Source organism: Leopardus geoffroyi, chromosome A2 (genome assembly GCF_018350155.1).
Source record: "Leopardus geoffroyi isolate Oge1 chromosome A2, O.geoffroyi_Oge1_pat1.0, whole genome shotgun sequence".
NCBI lineage: Eukaryota > Metazoa > Chordata > Mammalia > Carnivora > Felidae > Leopardus > Leopardus geoffroyi.
Window position 1 is genome coordinate 145,343,390 of NC_059331.1, and position 19,873 is coordinate 145,363,262.

General features: G+C 58.6%; 1 protein-coding gene across 9 annotated transcripts; it reads right to left on the bottom strand.

Annotated features, from left to right (window-relative positions):
• Positions 1-2,869: 2,869 nt before the first annotated feature.
• Positions 2,870-19,169, bottom strand: IMPDH1 (inosine monophosphate dehydrogenase 1). Of its 9 annotated transcripts, none has more exons than XM_045495530.1 (16): positions 18,889-19,157; positions 14,647-14,748; positions 12,488-12,536; positions 10,146-10,247; positions 9,943-10,017; positions 9,472-9,678; positions 9,237-9,324; positions 8,241-8,440; positions 7,502-7,592; positions 7,157-7,252; positions 5,752-5,895; positions 5,501-5,645; positions 5,026-5,169; positions 4,812-4,895; positions 4,229-4,245; positions 2,870-3,616 (listed from the first exon to the last, which is right to left on the bottom strand). In XM_045495530.1, exons 1-16 carry the CDS (start codon positions 19,056-19,058, stop codon positions 3,516-3,518), a joined length of 1,815 nt encoding a protein of 604 aa, XP_045351486.1. In that variant the 5' UTR covers positions 19,059-19,157; the 3' UTR covers positions 2,870-3,515. The 9 variants fall into 9 exon arrangements, with proteins under 9 accessions (XP_045351486.1, XP_045351487.1, XP_045351492.1 ...); XM_045495531.1 differs by having other exon boundaries at positions 14,647-14,745; positions 18,889-19,136; XM_045495536.1 differs by lacking the exon at positions 4,229-4,245 and having other exon boundaries at positions 14,647-14,745; positions 18,889-19,169.
• Positions 19,170-19,873: the final 704 nt, after the last annotated feature.

Here is a 19,873-nt window from a genome sequence, read left to right on the forward strand (position 1 = left end):
AGTCTGGCTCTTACAAGCTAGGAGGAGTCCTGACGGAACAAAAAGCTTTAGCGTGAGGGTGGAGGGAGGAGCTGCCTCTGCCCCCATGGCTCATCCCTCTTCCTCTCTAGACCCCACTCCTGATGTGAGGAGATGGGACGGAGAGGGAGTTGAGGGTAGCTGGGTCGTGCCCAGCTGGGGTGCTGACCCCTCTCCAGGTTGGCTGCCTACCCACTTCCTGATTGGCACTAGAACCACAGAAGCTCAAAGAACCCTCAGAGGGCTAGCCTGGCCCCTCCCGAGCTGCCAGGTCAAGCCATCTGAGCGCCCTTGCTCTCAGCCTGCAGATGTTGGGGGGGGGGGGGGAGGAGGGGAAGGTGGGGCCAGAGTCAAGGGCCACTGGCCACCTCTCCATCTGTCCTCCAGGGTGGGCCAACCATGGCTGCACTGTTACCCACCAACTCTCTGACTCCATTCCCCTGTAGTGCAAGCCGTGCCTCCCAGGGTCCCCCGGGCTTCTGCCAACTGCGTCCGCTCCTGCCCTGGCTAGACCAAGTACCTGCAGCTCTCCCTGGCCCGTGGCTTTGATGTGCTGGCCACGGAGAGTGTGCCGAGCCACCTCCTGTGGGTAGCGGGGCAGGCTGCCTGGGAGCTGGCATTGTTGGGGGGGACTGGGACGCTGGCCAGCTGCCTGCCAGTGGTGCACGCCCTCTCCCTGCGTGGCTAAACCCCCGTGCAGATGCTGCGACCCGCGAGCCAGGACCTGGGGCGCCGGAGCAGCGGGGCCTGGTGCCTGCGTGACCACATCTTCCATAGCCCGGTGGCAGCCAGCCTGGACTACATGGATAGGCGAGTGTGCCTGGGTGAGGGTGAGGGGGTGCCTGGGCCACCCGCACCAGGCAGGACCAAGTGGACACGTTCTGCTGACCCTGGGGTCTATGACCTGCATCTGTCCCAAATGTGGCTCTGGACTGCCTCTGAATGTCCATCTGATGTGGCCTTCCTACCCAGAGCAACTGTGCTTTTGTCCCAGCCGGGGCCTCCCCTACTGTGGCCGAATTATACAGCCCAGAGCGAGCGTGTTGTCTGGGGCCAGCCCGGCGCGCGTTCGTCTCCAGCCTCCATTCCTTTGGGGAGCGTGCGGGCAAGTAGGACGCGGGAAGCCGGATTTACTGAGCACCGCAACCTTCCATGCACTTCTCGCATCATCCCTGCAGCGTGGGCACGAGGTAGACGCTATGCTGTGTCATCTGAAACTCTTCTTTGGCAAGTCTCAGAAATCGCGTAATTGGATTCCCAGATTTCCTCAACAGTGATTCGCTAACTTGGGTCTTGTCAGAATCACCGGGGCCCAGAGGCCCAGAAAGCATCCTGCTTCAGTGAGCCTGGGCTCGTTTTATTTTTAGTTCCCCGGGGGATTCTGACACACACCGAATTTAAGGACCATTGTGCTTGAAGTTCCTCTAGAAGAGCCAAATTAAGGCTAACATACCTCAAGTAATGCAAAGGTCATTATTACAAGGTAACCCATTGTATTGGTCACTCTAATGGACCCCTTAGGTCTAGTTCAAAAGGAAAATTCTCCCTTTGAACCACTCACACCTTGATGCTGAGCAGCTCTGTATTTCTCTAAAAACCCTTAGATCTTATCCATCTCCGTTGCCCGTCAAGCTGATCGTTGTACGGATTTTGTAAAGCAATGTGCGAGACAAGCTATGAAACATGGCCTCATTGTGGTCCGTCCCTTCTCGGTTTTTACCGTCCCCTGGTATCCGTGCATCCTTCTCCCACCGAGCTGTGTCACCTCGGACTCTGAGGTGCTCACTGAGGCCACAGACGCCAGGGTGCAAGGCCTCCAGGGACACTGAATGACCCGGTCACTTTGCAACGGCCCCTGGAGCAGTCACTGAACTAGCTCTGAACCTACCCAACGGTCCTGCCCTCCAGGTCTTTCCTTCTCATCCCTGAAGATGCCACAAAACTGGAAAATGCCACAGTGGAAGGCTGGCCCCAGCCCAAGGGGCTCTTTCAGGAAGGGCCTGGGAGAGGATAGGTACTGGCATGGCATGCCAAGAGTAGCCTGAGGCAAGCCCCCCACCCCCAGCAGTCACGGGGATGTTCCTGGCTGTTCTCCACCCACAAACTAGCGCCTCCCACAGCCTTTGCTCATTCCTGCCACTGGAGCATTCAGGCCATCTTCTTTGCTCCTGCTCCTGAGTGATGTCTGCACCTTGGTGGCACAGCTGTGTGCCCAATGACGAGCCATAACAACAGAGGCAGAGGAAGGCAATGTGAATGTCCCAGGACCCCCAACCCTAGGGATATTCAGCAGCCCGTGTGTCCCTGCTGTCCCCATCAGGAGGGGTTTGAGGCTAGGACACGGGTCCTGAGCAGCAGACGAACAGTGGGAGCTAACCCACTCTACCTGGTCCCCACATGTGTGTCTCAGCTGGTGACCCTGCAGGCCCTGGGCTCAGTGGTCAGGGCCACGGCCGTGCTCTACTTCTGCCCGTGTCCAGGCTGCACCGTCCGGCAGCACCAGGCTGTAGCGGGTACTTTCGGGTAGCCACAGCGAGGCTCCCGATGCCCGTCTTCTACAACCGCGACCACCCCTCTGCCACGCTGCCTGTGTGAGCTGCTGTCCACGGGTAGCAGTGAGCGTGCCGGTGTAGGCACAGGCCTGGGAGACCTCCCGTCACGCGGCCCACCTGCGCCAGTACCCCCTGGAGCATCGCAACGCCCTCCTCACCTTCCTGGGGAGGCTGGGCCTGGTGCCCCTGCCCCCCCCCCCTGCCCAGCCCAGCTCTGATGGGGGCTCTGGGCTGCAGCTCACCACCAGGATAGGGGCCAACTGCCCAGTGGACGAGGGGCAGAAACAGGATGGCAGAGGTATTGAGACCTCTTGATTTATTCAGGTTATTTAATATACAATGACGCAACTGTGACCCCAAAGTGTGCAAAGTTAAAGCCTCCGACTGCAGCTGAGAGGAGAGGGCAGGAACGGTACACCTGGGGATGGCAGGGAGCCAGGAAGGACGGGCAGCCTCCTCCCCAGGGCCAGGAACAGGGGGAGTGGCCTGAGGAGCAGGGCCTGGGGAGCCTAGGGCCAGGGGAAGGGGGCAGAGACCTCCCTCTGGCCTAGGTCAGGAGCCCAGAAGTGCCACATGGCTGAGCGGGCAGCAGCCCAGGAAGGGGCCAGAGGCAGGGCCAGGAGAGCACCATTTCTGGGGTGGGGAGTGGGGAGGGAGGTGCCCTACAGAAGCCAGGAGGGGCCACCTGCCCCAGGGGTGGGAGCCAGGCCGGAGCAGGCTGCGGCGAGAAAGACCTGAGGCAGGCACAGGGCCTGAGAGCCCAGGCTGGCTAGGCTCAGGGGGACTGGAGGAGGGGGGGTCCGGGGGGCTCCCAGGGCATCCGAGCCCCAGGAACAGTCCTGACTCTGCAGGGGAGGGCCAGGAGGGGCCGCAGACCCTCAGGGGCTCCCCTCCTCTCTCCCTGGAAAGGAGCTGGGGAATCCGTAGTGCAAATCTATGGACCACTCAGTTATGGAGGGAGGCTGTGCTCAAAGGGGCATCCTGGGGTGCACCCCCTCCACTGCCCCGGCTTCCACCACCATCGTCAGTACAGCCGCTTCTCGTAACTGTGGGGACAAGGCAAGAGGGGAGCCAAGAGTGGGTGTCTGGACCCTGCCCTCTTCCCAGATTCCCTTGCCATTAGGCCTTGGGCTGCCAGGGTGGCCCCACATGGGGGGCCGGAGGGGGAAAGAGCAGGCCCTGTGCCTCTGTCTTCCCCAGGCCAAGGCTCCTCAAAGAACCATGCCAGGTCCAGAGACAGCCATGCTCCTTCTGGCCACAGCTACAGCTGAGTAGACTGTCCTCAATGCTGGGGGTGGAGACAGAGCTCAAGAAGGCACAGCCCAGTCTCCTGGAGCAAGCTCAGAGCAAGCTGAACCTCTGCTGCCCGTGTCTCTGCCCCACCCCTGCACACACCGTGGCCTAGGCCCCTTGCGGTCATTGGGTCCAATCCAAGACGGGGAAGCCTCAGGCCTGCGGTCAGGGACATCTCTCTGCACCTCCGCCGGAGGAGGGGCGACTGTCGGCTGCCCCCAGCACGGTGCTAGCCCTAGGGTCCCTGTCCCACGATTACACGCCAGTGCCCCCCTCAACCCAGTGCCCCCCACCCCGAGCCCAGGTCCCACCCACACTGCCCCTGCTCTACTCTACACTTGGCCCCGGGCAGCGCGGTTACTTACACGGCAGAAAGGTATAGCTACGGGAGGATGGGGCAGAAAGAGACACAGGTTAGATGCCCGCCTATGCCTGGGGGGCCAGGCCCTCTCAACCAGGGCGGGGATGCATGCCTGCAACTTGCTGCCAACTAGCACTGCTCCCGCCCACGGTGGCCCCGGCACCGGCCCTGGCATCTGTCTCTCTGCCCTTCCCGCCAGAGGGCTCGTGCCCCCAGCCTCCACCAGCCTGCTCGATGCTGCCACCGGCAAGAGCCCAGCACCACCAGCCCCTGCCACCAGCCACCAAGCTTCTGAGCAAGCAAGGGACTGGGAGCCCGGGAGGGGCTAGCAGCCGCGTCTCCCATGCCCTGCTCGGGGAGATGCCCGAGGGGAGGGGAGGGGCCTTGTCTGCATAGGGGCTAAAGGACAGGGTTCAAGGGTGGGCTAGGCCCTGCAGGACAGGGTGATGGGGTCATCCTGCAGCGGCATCCATCCCTGGAGCAGATGGCCCACGGGATCCCTGAAACCTCAGCTTGGCCTCTGAACCACGGCCCCACCTGCCCGACCCAGTGCCAGCCAGATGGGGCAAGGAGGCCACCACACTTACGAGTGCAGGCCATGGACACCACCCTCGATCTGAGCCGACATGGTCCGCTTCTCAAACTTGAGCTCCCCTGAATACATCATGGACCTGAGGGCGGGTAGGTGGAGCAGGTCAGGGACACCACAGGAAGAAAGAGAGAGGAAGCAGGGAGGAGCCAGGAGCCTCCCAGGTATCCCCCCACCAGTGCCCTGTCCCGCCCACTCCAAGTCCCACTCACCGCAGGACTGACAGGCTACGGGCACCGATATCCTGGCAGCCGTGCTGGATACCTGCTATGAGGTAGGGCACGAACTTCTGAATGGAGCCTTTGTCCTGGATGGAGCCTGAGACCCCCTGTGCGATCTTCACCTTGTCCCCCTCACTGCATGGAGGGCAAAGAGACTGAGCCAAGCCGCCCATGATTCAGGGGAGCCCACCCCCCCCTCGAGGGTACCAACAGAGGGGATGCCACCCAGAAGCTCCCCCCCCCCCCACCCCGAAAGTAGCCACTCCCCGGCTGCCGTGTAAAAAAGCCTGCGTTCTGAGTCAGATGGCCCAGGGGCGACCCCACGTCCGCCGCCTGTACCCTGTGCCTCGGTTTCCAGAACTATAATAGGGGGGACTGGGCACCGTCTTGGGAAGTCAAAGGCGGTGGTGGAGGCTGAAGGGTTACGGGCCGATCTGCCTGGGGGCAGGGTTCAGAAGCAGGGCACCTGAAGTATCGTTTCTGGCTGCTGCTGCTCTTCTCCATGGCATCCAACGAGCCCATGCCCCGGTATTTCTTGAGCCTCACCCCATCCGAGAAGAAGTACTCGCCAGGGGCCTCCGTGGTGGCGGCGAGCAGGGAGCCCATCATCACTGTGGTGGTCGAGGGTTAGTGCCTCTGGCCCCATAGATCTCCTACTGCCCTCGCCCGGCTCCCAGCCCCCCACCAGCCCGCCCAATCCCCAGCAGACCCCCTCACCTGTGGAGGCTCCAAGGGCCAGGGCTTTGACCACATGACCCACGGTCTGGATGCCACCATCAGCGATGACCGGCACCCCAAAGCGCCGGGCATACTCGGCCACCTTGTACACAGCAGTGCCCTGGGGCCGACCGCAGGCCATCACTGCGGGAGGGTACACAAGTCAGAGGTGCCAGTGGCAACATAGGAGCCAGGGGTGGGCCCCTTTCTCCTTGTGCCCGACCTCTGGGAAAAGGGACAGGGCTGGATGGTATGTCTGAGGCACAAGACGGGTGGCAGCAAATAACACAGGGTGACTGTCACTCCAGGGACCCCTCCACCCATCACAGCACTGTGCGGGATTCTGAGGGGGGTGTGCCAGTACTGGCCTTCCGAGTATAGTGCCCCCACCCCAGACTGGTGCGTCCCCAGCATCAACCTCTCTCATTTGCAAAGCCTGAAAGCAGGGTTGGGTGCTCACAGCCTCCTTGGGGATACTGGGTTGCATTTCTTTGAGTTTAGTTGTCCAAAGCCTTCAAGTACAAGGTTTTGCGTGGGAATTCTAAGGAACTAGGACTTATTGAGGGCTGGAGATAGAGAAGAGGCCTTCTCTCCAAGTTCCCGTTGTTTGTCTTGACCCTGTTGCATCCCAAGATTTAGAACAGTGCCTGACACGTAGTAGGTGCTCAATTAATATTTAAGTTACTGAGGAAAGGCCCATGTTTTACCACAGCGGTCAGCTAAGGTGAAGGGTAGAAGCTTAAAAGCAGAGGCTCTAGAGACCAAATGGGTCACTCAGTGTTCTAGAGAAATGACTCTCACTACAGGGGCCGGATACATCCCCTCGGGTCAAGCCAGGACCCACAAGTCAGACACCAGGCTCCAGGGAGCACCCCTCAACCACACAGGGACACGCGTCAGGGTCTCACACTGCCCCCACTTCATGCTCAGGAGCGCACCCCGCAAAAGGGCTTTGTGACTGAATGGATCCCCCTCTCCCACTGTTGCCACGTGGCCATAAGGGCGTGTATGTCTTTTCACAGGCAGGGACGTGCCGTCTCCATGCCTTAAGCATCTGCCCGTCACAAAGCTGGTCCGAACTCTGAGCTGGCTTCCAAAACAAGCACCTCCGAGAGAAGTATTCACACCAGCCTCGGACCTCCAGATTGGGCCTTCCTGACCAGAATCTGAGAAGCAGGCTGGCACACACCCGAAACTCGTAGCAACCTTATCTTCCACCAGCCTCCCCCGAGTCAGCGGGCCGGACGGGCAGAGTCCGAGCCCAGGTCAGCCCCGAACCCACCATCCTGGGAAGGGGCCTGGCGCAGCAGGCATTTACCGCGCATCTGTGCAACGAGAGGGGGGCCCCAGCGCCTGTGGAGGGCCAGTGGGGTGTTCTGATTGGCATCACTCTCCTGACACCTACCTTCTTGGGTGATGCAGATGGAGCCGCAGCCCATCCCCACACGCAGCCCATCCACACCAGCATCGATCAAGTTCTTGGCCTGAGCTGCTGTCACCACTGGGGGTGGAGGGGACGGTTTGGAGGAGCGGGGAAAAGAGGAACAGTGTGAGGATGGGATGCCCCTGGCTTGCCCTGGGGCTGCCTGGGACCCCCAGTCTAGCCCCCCAACCCAGAGTGACCACGCCCATTCATTCAGCCCCCTGTGCCCGTGCAGGAGCGACGCTGTCACCTAGGGATGCTGAAGGCCAGAGAAGTTACACAGCGAGGGGGCAAGGGCTGGGGGCTGACAGGGGACCCTGCACTCACCATTCCCCCCAATCACCTGGAGCTGGGGGTACTTCTGCTTGATGTAGTGCACCATGGCGATCTGATACACAGAGTTCCCTTGGGAGGAGTCCTGTGAGAAGGGGGACGGGAAAGCTTAGGCTTCGATGGCTAATAGTCCTCACGGGGGGGAGGCAGGGATCACGAATGAAAAACTCCTGAAATTGTATGAAAAATGTCATGAGAAAGCTCTTCCCCTGCCCCCACCGGGGAAAACACTTGACGACTCTCAGCAGACTGAGTCTCAAAGAGGCCTGCTTTCCCCAAAAGGTTGAGCACCACTGGTTCACAGGCTCAGAGCAAGGCCCCATCGTACCCACTGTGTGGACTGGTCCTCACAGCAAGGAGATGTTGCCTGCGGCTGCATCCCGTTCCCACCACTCACTACCAGACGAAATTACTGAATTTCTTCAACCCTGGCTTCCTCGTCTGACAACGAGACCTGGTATCGTACCTCAGGGAGCTGTTGTAAGGTTAAATGAGTTCATCTACATAAAGGTCTTGCAGGATCTGGCAAGCGGAAGGCTCTCGAAGAACGTGAGCTGGAAGTATTAGGGTCAGCTTACGAGTGCAGGGGGCCCTCAGAGGGGACTAACAGTTGGTTCTGAGCCGTCGGAGTACCAGTGACCCTCCCAATTCCGATTCCAAGCTGAGGGGCAAACCTGAGTCTTCATAAGCTTCTACTCTACGAAACCACCCCGCTCCAGGGCAGTGCCCGTACCAGCACAATGACATCGGCGCCTGCCTGGGTGAGCAGGTCCAAGCGGTACTTGTCATCCTCACGGGTGCCCACGGCCGCCCCGCACAGCAGCTGCTTGTGGGAATCCTTGGAGGCCAGAGGGTAATCCCTGTTCTTCTTCAGGTCAGTGCGGGCAATGATGGCCACGAGCTCATCACGATCATTGACAATGGGCAGCTTCCCTGGCGAGGAATGCAGAGGTTAGGTGAAGGAGCAGGCCTCTCAGGGCCGGGGTGGGAGTAGGGGACAGTGAGGTCAAAACAGACCGGGTTAGAGATCCCACTGAAGTATCCAAACCAGCCACTAGGGGACAGCACCCGCCCAGGAAATGCTCCTAGGGACCTGGACCTCTTCCCAAGGAACAGGAAGCAAAGAAACCTCGCAGCCAAGTAGGTGCCGGAGCTCTTCCTGCCCTGTGGCCTAACCAGGCTGGGTGGGTGGCCCCTGAGCACTGGCAGCCTTTCACCTGCTAGGCCACAGGCCACAGTGGTCGAAAACTCCTAACCAGGGCACAAATGTGAGGCTGTCCTGCAAGGAGGAACATGTGCCCTCCCCAATACCGCCCCTAAGAAACAATCCAGCACGAGCCACGGAAGCGTTTCCCAGTGTCTCCCACGGGGACCTGATGAATATTATGTCAGCAGCCCCAATGTCAAATAAATTTAATTACAGGACTTCTCAGGGCCTTCAATAAGCTGACACACAATGTCTTATGGAATAAGGGGGTTAGAAAGCAGCATGTTTCAGACTTTTTTGTGTGCGTGATGAGCATTTCACAGGACTGGCTATTTGGGGAGACATACTGTGGAGATGCTGAATAAGGACCTCAGGATTCATGCTCCAGGCTGGGATTGTCTGAACCTTCCCAAGGCCCAGCCTGGTTGCTGGGACAACGTGCAAAGCTCTAAGGAGACAGGGGGCCTGGGGTACAGGGAGCAAGTCTGGGGGGTCTTGAGCTTTCCGCTTACTCCCAGGTACCTTTCTTGCTGCGTTGCAGGATCTCATTTGCCTCTTTCAATGTCACACCCGCTGGAGCCACCACCAGCTCATTCCGCGTAGTCATCACCTGTGGAGCCAGGAACATTTGCCTGCGGGTTGGCAGGTGAGAGAGAAGGGAGCCAGGCCTCCCTCTGGTCCCTGGTCACAGGAACCAGCGTGAGGCCCCAAGATGTCAGCCATGCCCCAGCCACCCTCCTCCCTGCCCTGGAGGTACCTCACTAAGGAGGGTGGTGTGGTCCTTCTCGGCAAGAAAGTCAATGTCTCGGGAGGTTACGATGCCCACCAGCTTGCTGCCCATGGTGCCTGTCTCAGTGATAGGGATGCCTGAAAAGCCATGCCGGATCTTGGCCTCCAACACGTCGCCCACAGTGTGTGAGGGGCTTAGCACTACGGGGTCTGTGATGAATCCCTGTTCAAATTTCTGTGGGTAAAGACAGGGGAAGGAAAAGGCTAGAAGTCGTCGAGCCATGCCACAGAGAAGCCAGGGCCCTGAATGGGGAGAGAGGGTGGTGGAAAGATGAGGGCTGGGCCCCGTGTCCCCACCGTGGAGACGAGCAGACAAGACCCCACGGCCATCGGCCAGGGGATGCACCAGCCTGCAGGGCGGGCGTGGGAGGGTAGGAGGATCTCTACGGAGGTGGCGGCCAGGTCGCATCTTCTTTCTGGGGACAGGCCTGGTACTTGCCTTGACCTTCCGCACCTCATTGGCCTGGAACTCCGGGGTGCAGTTGTGGTGAATGAAACCAATACCGCCCATCAGCTGGGGGTGGAAGGGAAGCATGATCAGAGCCAGGGGCCCACACTCTCACGCTGCAAACCTCCCTTCTGAATCCAGCCCACCCTGTTCGGTTCCCCAACCCTGGGTCCCCACCCAGGTGTCTGACTCACAGCCATCGCAATGGCCATGTCAGCTTCTGTCACAGTGTCCATTGGGGAGGAGATCAGCGGTGTCTTCAGGGTGATCTTCCGAGTCAGGGCTGAAGTCAGGTCCTGAGAATAGAGGCAGGGTCTAGGTGAAGAGTTTTACCATTCACTCAACAAACGTTTATTGAGCCCCTATGGGCACCCAGCACCAGGACAGGCCTGCAGCTATAGAACTGAACAAGGCAGGTGAGGTCCCTGCTATCCCTCCTGGAGGTTACATTCTACTTGGAAAGAAAGGTGACAAACACGAAAAACACATAGGAGATTATTTCAGTCAGGATAAAGGCTCCAAAGAAAGACAACAAAGAAAAGTGGCCACCGGAAGAAGGATGTGGTGGTCAAAGCCTCTTTCTTGGGATGTGAAAGTGAGAACCAATCAAGTCAAAGTCTGAGGGGCTGTCATTGCAGGCAGAGGGAGCTGTGTGTGACACCTCCCTCTGGTTCGAAGTCTTTCTGAGGTGTATTTAAGAAAGAAAAAGGCTAGTGCGGTAGGGAGAAAAGGGAGGGGCGGGAGCTAAGGGGTGAGGATGTGTCGCCTTGAAGGCCACAGAGTGGAGCTTAGATTTGACTCTGAGATGAGAAGCCACTGGGGGGGCGGTTAGGGTCTCAGGCAGAAGAGAGACATGATCTGATTTATGTTTTTTTGTTTGTTTGTTTGTTTTTTAATTTTTTTTTCAACGTTTATTTATTTTTGGGACAGAGAGAGACAGAGCATGAACGGGGGAGGGGCAGAGAGAGAGGGAGACACAGAATTGGAAACAGGCTCCAGGCTCTGAGCCATCAGCCCAGAGCCTGACGCGGGGCTCGAACTCACGGACCGCGAGATCGTGACCTGGCTGAAGTCGGACGCTTAACCGACTGCGCCACCCAGGCGCCCCATGATTTATGTTTTAAAGAGGTCACTTAAGGCTCCAATGTGGAGAATGGACTCTACGTGATGAGGCCTGAGGCAGGGAGGCCACCGAGAAGGCCACTGGACAGGGCCAGGTGGGGCCAGGACAGGGCCAGGAGGAGAAGGCACGGGAAGTCTATCAGGCATCCAGGAAAGTAAGTGACTAAGGGTCTGCCACTCGGGAGAGAGGTCAGGGCTGCAAATACACATTTGGGAAGAATCTGCCTCTGAGATTCAGGCCAACAGCTTGTGGATCCTAGCCCCCAATGCACTCACAGACTTTGGCATATAATTTTTGGAGATCCATAGGCCCTTGAAGCCCATCCACAGATCCTGGTTCAGAACCATGGCCCTGCAGTCTAGAAAACTCCCCCGTCTCCTCCTTCCCCCACTGTACCACAGGGCAAGAGCCACAGCCTTCCTGACACAGGCCGTAGGATGGGGACATCCTGAATGGCCAGTGGGGGGACTTTTCCATCCCTTTCTTCCTCGCACCCCACTCAGGTCTGGCACAAAGCCAGAGAGCTTGGTAAACTTTGTTAAACTGAACAGCTGAACCCAGACTTCCTGGATGCTGTCAAAAAAGACATATCCAGAATAGCCAGAATTTCCCCCTAAAAATCTGTCTGCTTCAGCCCTGGCAAGCAGGCTGGACATGAGTTTCCCCAACATAAAAGCGATCCAGGTACACTCAGGCCCTTTGGTCTTTCATGAGAATCAGACCTAAATAAATATCGATAAGAGCAACAAAGGAAACAATTTTCTCAATGTGCACAAGTTCATCATAGAATAAGCTAACTTTTCCATGAAATGACTTCTACTCATCAGCACTTAACCCTTGGCTTCTGTGATTTTGTCACATATTAACTGTGTAAAGGACATTGTTCATTCACTTGGCTCATCACTCATCACTTGGCCCCTCCAATAAAGTGAGGCACTGTGTTTCCTTGTATTTGTCCAAAGTCTAAATCTTCCAAATCCTCTCGCCAATTCCTGTGCATTATGGATCCACAAACAAGTCTGTCCGCCTCATCCAAAGTCGCCATAATTTTACTGGCTTCCGTCATGTCCTTGCTCAGCATTTCAGACAAAATCCAATCCTTCCTGTCTAAGGTAATAAGGCCGCCACACCCACGCCCATCTTCTTTTGGGCCTTTTGGAACCTCACCGCAGGCGCTGTCAGGGACAGCCCTCCTGCTCTGTGCCTGGCCCACCACTCAGCGTACCCCTGAATCCCCACAGCTGCCTCTGCCCCATTAGACATAACCCACTGCACTGTGCCAGTTTCTCTGGCAGAAATAAAGGCTACATTCCCAAGAAAAGTCTCCCCCACACCCCGCCCCTGAGCATGAAATCAGCCTCTTCTGCCACACACATAGTCCCTTTCCCCCAGGTCAGCAGAAGAGATACTCACCACCTCATCAGCTATGAAGTCTATGAATCCTGGGAGAATCAGGAAGTCGCTGTGAAGACAGAAAAGTGAGTGTTATTGGGTGGGGAGGGGTACCCGAAAGGGCCAGGGCCTGCCATGCCAGGGGAGGCAGCATGGAGGTGGGAAGAGGGGCAGAGACTGGAGCCCTCCGATCCCTGCTGTTCCCTGGTCAGGGCTGAAGCACCCTCATGCATCCCCCCCCCTCCCCACTAGCATCTTGCTGACTCCGGCCCAGAGACCCAGAGCCAAAGCCAGCAGAACGTCTGTGGACCTGGGGTGCCACCAAGGCAGTTGGCCCCAAATGTCTATTGCCCTCAGGGCTAAGAGTTCATCGAGGGGCACAGAAGTTCCTGTAATGACACACATAGCAGATACAGGGCCTGCCCTTGAAAACTTCTCAATCTTCATAGGGGGAGCCAGTAAGTAAACATAGAATGAACCCGAAAACAATATACTGGTGCAGCATGGCATGGACACCACAGAGCACGGGACACGCTGCACAGCCCGGTGCCAGGGCTGCTGAGTCACACAGGGTTCAGAACAGTGTGGAGGGACCCCAGGGGGCTGAGCGTGAGGCAGGTTCTGACAGAGCAGGCACTCCACGCCAGTTGAACTGGAGCGACCTACAGACACGGCCCAGGATGCGGAAGGGAAGGAGGGGGCTTACAGTTGTTAGGACCAGGATACTGGGGCCCTTGCCAAAGTATGACAGCTGCCAACCCTAGGGTGGGCCACGGTCACAGCAAACCCCAGAAGGGGAACGCAGGCCTGCATGGGTATGGTAAGGTACCGTGCCATAGGCCCTATGGGCTCAGTCTGCCTGAAATCACGGGGCCTTCACGGACTCACCCAAAAGCAAATGCTCCACACTTTAGGAACACTCCTAACTGGACTAAGCAAAGAAACGGCACCCCAAATGCAGGAACGAAAAGCTAGAGGGTGGACGGGAGGGGTGGGGTCTTTAACCTGCCCCAGACCTAGAGAAATTCCTAGGAATTTCTCTAGGGAGTCTTCCTAGAAGACTCCAGTGAATGATATAGCAAAGAGATACTTTCTCCTCCTTCATCAAAGACCACCAAACGAATAAAAACCCCTAACTGCCCCTGCCCTTGGCAGCCTTTCTATCGAGTGAAGAGGCCTCTGTGGCTCACTGAGAGGCAGGACAAGAAACGCGGGAGTCAAGGCCCCTTGACATTTTCTAAGTATTATACCCATCCCTCACCTGGCCCATGCCTTAGCCCAGGCAAGAGGAGCCACTGAGGAGTGACTGGGAATCCTGGTGTCTAGGGAAACGGCCTGTCAAGCAGGAACACTTATAGGCAAAGGCAGGGACTGGCAGGAGACAGGGCAGAGATGCTTTCGGGTCGCCAGCATCCCTCCTCCTCCTGGTCCCAGGTTCTGATGCTCTTTCCTGGCATGGACACAGTCCTGCAGCCAGGAGGAGAGCTAGTGCCAGGCCCGCAGCCCGCAGGACAACTGGCCTAGAGCCCACGGAAAAGCAAACTAAGCCAGGGGCAAACAGATAGGTCGCACCCTCCTCCAAAATCCCATATGGGGTGGGCTTGGGGTGGTAGTCACATAATACTAATGTCCCCGGGGGCACTAGTGCTAACCTGTGGGCAAGCAGGGGCACAAGTGGAAGGCTGGATGGGTCCCTGGGAACAAGGAGCCATCCCAACTGCCCAGCTGGGCCTCTCCTGGAGGCAACACCCAAGCAGCTGCCTTAACTGCACTCCAGGGTCCCTTCTGCTCTCATGTGACGCTGGGAGCCAGAGGGTGTCCTGGACCAAGGTCTGGAAAAAGTCTCTCCGTAACTCCCACATCTCCAGTTCCTACACACCCCAAGTCCCCTCCACGGGGCCAAGATGCCCAAGAGAGGAGGAAGGGGGCAAGCCGGACCCAGATCCGGCCATAAACGGGGCAAAGCACCGAGGGCCCGTGATGTCGCTGTGCCACGTCCGTCTGCTCTCAGCGCGGGCCTCCTTCCTTCCTTTGCCCAGCCCCCTCACCCACCCCCCCCACCCCAGTCACTCGAATCGGGCGTCACCGAGGGGGGAACCGTGCACGTGCGGCGCCAGGGCCGGGGGGTCGCGGCGCGTTGGTGAGTGCACCGGTGTGGGGCCGAGGCCCCCGGGGCTTACTTGTAGGTGAGGCCGTCGGCGTTGGCGAAGAGCTGCTGCGCGGTGAGTCCATCCTCGGGCACGTAGCCGGTGCCGCCGCTGATCAGGTAGTCCGCCATGCTGCTGGGAGACACCGCGACCCGACATAAACACCCGCGCGGGCCGCCCCGCTGCTCTTGCTGCTTTCGCTGCCGTCGCCGCCGCCGCCGCCGCTGCTGCTGACGCCGCGCCGCGGCCACGCTGCCGCCGCGGGCCAGGCGGGCCGGGGGCGGGGGCTGCGGCAGCGGCAAGGCGGGCCCGGGGCGCCGCCCTCTCCTCCCGCCCCTCCCCCCGGGAGACCGCCGCCTCCGCCCCGCACCGCACAAAGGCCCGGCGGAGCCCGGCCCAGACGCCGCCGCCGCCCGCAGTGGCACAGAGGCCCCGCGTACCGGGCGGGGGAGGGAGTGTGGATCCAGCGGGGGAGGGGACTGAACCAGGCCGGGACACGCCCCCTCCACCAGTTTTCGTCCCGCCTCCTAGGCCCCCCGCAGCGCCCCCTTTGCCTCCCCCCCCCCATTCGCTCCCTACCTGGGTGGCCGATACCTGGCGCCCTCCCGCCCCCCCCTCCCCCCTTGAGCCTGCTGGCCCCCGCAGACCTGAGTCTCTCCTTGTCCTACTCCCCACCCCCAGGGTACCTCTAACACGGTTTGCCTTTACCCAATACTAAGGGCCAGACTCTGATCAGGGCTTGGAGCCCTGATTAACTGGTTTGGGCTCACAGCTCCCCAACACACAGGAGTTTGTGGTTGTGCCCTCCCAGCAGTGTGTGTTCCCATCTCTCCCAGCATCATTCCTAGGGGGCGGGTATTCTTAACAATGACACTCCCTGACCTTTAGGAGGCCTTGAAGCCCTCTGCCATTTATAAGGCATTTTTCATAAATGATCACAATTACCCTACAATCCATTAACTGACAATTATTAGGTATTCCCACTTCACAGATGCAAAACCTTCAGTTCAGAAAGCAAGAAAGGATGAGTACTGCCTCTGATTCCTGATCCAATGCCTCCGTCTGCCATCCCTATCCCCAGCTCAGAAAGTCGTGTGTATATCAGGGTTTTAAGCCCATAGAAGAAAGTTTGTTTTTATTTGGGAGCGTAGTGTGATAGGAATGGTGAGGGAGGATCATAGGCCTGGCTTAGGCAAGTAGGCACACAAATTAGGACAGAGGCTATGGAGGTTTTGAGGATTTCCCAAAGCAGAAGTTTGGTGGCCCTGTGGGCCCAGCAAGACCCAGATTTCTACATGGCGGCACTAAGATTTGGTAGCAAATTGATTCACATGGGGAGAGGAGGGGTTGCAGGGGGGCAGACCCTTCCCTCTGTGTGACCGGAACTGCTCACACTACCCCCTGACCAAAAGCTAGAGAGCAGACCCCCAACCCAAATTCCAGGGTACCCTCCCTCCTCCTCCTGTGGTCCCCACAGCTTACTTCTAGGTAAGGGAAGAGAAAGGCAGGGCAGGGACACAGTCCTCCCCCTGGCAAGGTGGCTGTCTGTGGTGCTCCCTCCCTCTCTCCCCAGCCCTGGGAGGCTGGATTTGTTTACCTCTCCTCAGTTTGGTGGCAGCCAGGCCCAGGGGAGGCTCCCTAGGATGCCCAGCCTCCCCCAGTGACACCCCGGGACCCTGCCAGGAAAATACAGACTGTTCCATCTGTATGCAGAGAGGAGGGGGACCTTCCCATAGAGCTAGGGCGATGAGGCCCATGAGGCTAGTGCTGGAGGAGACACACAGATTCCAGTGTCCTCTTTCCTCTTACTGTGAGGGATGAAAACATCACAGACCCCCCCTCCCCCAAGCTTCCCTGCCCACCAGTGGAGCCCTGAGGAGGGCCCCTGATGGGGATTTCTGAAGGCGCTCTGGCACTGGAAGGGAGGGAGTGGGCCTGCCAGAGTTCTCTGCTGAGTAGGGGTTGGGGCCAGCTTGCCTCTTCTGGCTTCTCAGCACTCATGGACTCAGCCTGAGGGCCCATGCCCTATGGGGGCACCTGAGGGGCACAGCACTAGGACCTCTCATTGGCCATCTGGAGGCAGAGCAGTGAGACAAGCCAGAGAAAGGACCCTAGCCATTCAAAGCTACTCTGGGGCATTTTTCTAGCTGCAGAAACGCCATTTCAAGCACAGAACACAGCTTCTCCTGTGGTCTCTCTAGATCTCTAAGGGACCTGCTCTGGGGCAGTATGCTCTACAGCAAGGATCAGGAATGGATACGGTACTATTCAGGATTCCACCAGAGCTGGGGCCCAGGACAGCAGGTGGATTCTGCCGTCTCAGATGACCTTAATGTGACATCAGCCCCAGCCCAGAACTTGGACCCAGGGGAGGAGGCTGCCAGGCTGAGTTATGGGGAGGGTCATTCTCCCAGTGATGACAGACCTTATGGTTCTACTCCCCTTCTGCTGCCTCACACCCCCTCCTGCTTTGACCTGTGTCAGGGCTCCTCATTACTCTAAGCTGCTGGGCTCAGCCCTGGGTTAGGCTGTCCTTTTCCAGAGACTGTTAATCCATCCCCGTGGCTTTCCTCCTCCCTCTTCCTGATCTTCCCCAGCTGCTTCCTCCATGGGGAGGAGACACCGAGGCAACCAGTGGGCCTCGTCAGCCTGAGGAAGGGCTTTTGGTCCCCGGAGGCTCCCCACCTAGCAGCGGTGAGGCCAGGAGGGCAGAGGAGCGGGCCTAAGCCCCTTCTTCAGGGCCGTGGGGAAACAGTGCCCAGGCTGGGAGCCTGGAGATCTCTGTCTAGGGCTGTTGGAAGGGACAAGAATTCAAAACAATTTTGAGGGAAGGGTGGAGATGAGGGGAAGAGGTAACAACAACAATGTTACAGCACTGTTGAGCTGGGACAGGGGACATGGCTTGGCCAAGTTCAAGGCAGGGAACAGGAACACTGGCCTCAAACTCAGGACCCAGGATTTCTTATCCAACCCTGTCCTCTTCCCACAGCTCTAAGCTAGTGATAGTAGATGGAGGTCTAGGCAGCAGGTTTGGAATCTCATTACACCACCTGGCTGGGGCTCAGGTTTTACACGGGTTCTTCCCAGACTGGCGGGGGCGGGGGGCGGGGGATGGCCCCTTTGTGCACAAGTACAATCTGGAGAAGGAATGCTACTTCGTGGCCCCAGCCTGAGCTCTGAAATGATACTTTTGCAATACCTGTTCCAACCAAGGCACTGCCTCCATCAAGTGCCCAAGTGCCCCAGCATGTTCCCTCAACCTTGTCTGGCCTCTCCCGATCTATCACCCTGGACCCTGCACCCTAGAAGCTGGATTTGCTGGATGCGAGGAAGGATAAGGCTGCCCGAACCTGAGTCAACTCTAGAGAGGCAGCCTGTGAGGGCAGGAAGGGCCAGGCTTCACCCAGCAGCCCCTTAAGCCTTTAAAAGTTCTTACATAAGCTGCCAGCCCCTGTGCGGAGCCGCAGGGCTAATTCCCCCAGCCCACCCCCCCCCCCCAAACCGAGCTTCCAGGTCACCTCCCCAAGCTGCTGAGCACCAACAGATGGGGCAGAGAAAGAAGTCCAAATCCTCTGGACCGGAAGGACAGTGGGATTGCCTTTCAAGCTGTGATACAATCCAGAGATTAACCACTGTCTCCTTTTCAGCCGGTCTCCCCCGGGGCCCAGCTCAACACCCCCACTCTTCCTCCAGTGACTCTTAAAGACCCCAGCAGACTAAGGGCAGGAGGGGGTCCTGAATCTTAGAAGAAACCCTGAGGTGAGCTGCACTGGCAGCCTCGTCAGACCTCAGCGAATGGTGAAGAGGGGACAGTGTCCTCACCCGGCTCTGAGGATGCATCCATCTGGACACCTACACCTGCCAGTAGGACTCTGGAGATAGCTCTGGGAGGAAACAACTAAAGGAGGAGTAAACAGTTTTGGACAGGGACTCCAACAAGCACTGTTTGAACCCCAGGAGTTGGAGCCACTTGGACCAGGTATCGTCGGGTGGTGTAGTAGAAGTCCGATACAGAGCTAAGATTTTACGGAGCGCTTTCCTGACCTGCTCCCATATGCAGCGCGGCACCGAACCCTTTGCCCTGCGCCTGCCCGCATCCCCCAACCAAAGCCAGGCGCGTGGCGTCGGAACCCGGTTTCAGGAAGTTAGGGGTTGAGGAGGTTAGAGGGCAAGGGTGCTGGGGCCTGCCCTTCCCCTCCCCGGCAGCGTCGCCCGGTTCCCGGAGCCGCCGCGCCCGCCCCGGACGCGCCCCGCGCGCTCTGCCCTGGGCGTCACCTCTCGGGCTCGTAGCCGGCCTGCAGCAGACGGGCGCTGTACCGCTGCGCCGCCGTCTCATGTCCGGGGTGTTGCCGGGCTCCGGGCTCCGGAACAGCGGCGGCTCCCCCTCCCTGCAGCGGCAGCGGGAGTAGCCCCGACCCCGCTAGAGGAGCCAGCGGCCCCTCCATGCGGAGGCCGCTGCTCCGGGCGGGCGGGAGCCTCTCCGCCTGGAGGCTCCCCGGGCCCCCGCTGGGGAGTGAGCGCCGCCCAGGCGGGTGCCGGGGAGGGGACTGGGCCTCAGGGGGTGGGGCCTGAGAGTCGGGGGCGGTGCTTGAGTGCCGGGGGTGGAGCATCTAGGGAGAGGGAGGTGCGGCCCTGGCAAGGTGTTCAGACTCAGCCTGTCTCTCCCGTCCTGGGATCAGTGAGGGGATACCGGGAGATGACCGTGGAACTGCAAAGGAACCTGCCCCCACTATCACTTTTCCCGCCGTCTGGACCGTCAAGGTTCTCCCGGCTCCTTCTAAGAAAAACCAGAAGAGGAAGGGAGCCGAGCGTCTCCAAAGACCAATGGAATGATCCTTTGGGGCGCCTCCTACCGGCCATCCGCAGACCTACCTCAGCTAGGACAAGATAAATGGGGGAAATTATCCGGCTCCGTTTGCCTACTGCCCCCTTTACCTATTCAACAGACTCCCTAACACTGGAGGAAAATAGGTTTTCCTCAACTCTTAACTGCCACTGCCGGAGGAAGGAACAGATTAGGCTTCAATCTCCTTAAGGAAAAGGGCCTTGTCTGCCCTCGTTTGGGGTATCCCATAACCAGGGAGTGGGGCTGACCACACAGGTGTTCAAACTTGTTCATTTCCTGACTAGAAAACATAACTTTTCCTCTTTCACCATTGTTATTATTCTTGTCGACAATGATCAAGCATCTAGCAAAGACGGCAAAGAGCCCTTGCCCTCGGGCAATTTCTTTGAGGAGACAGAGTAGATAGAATATAAA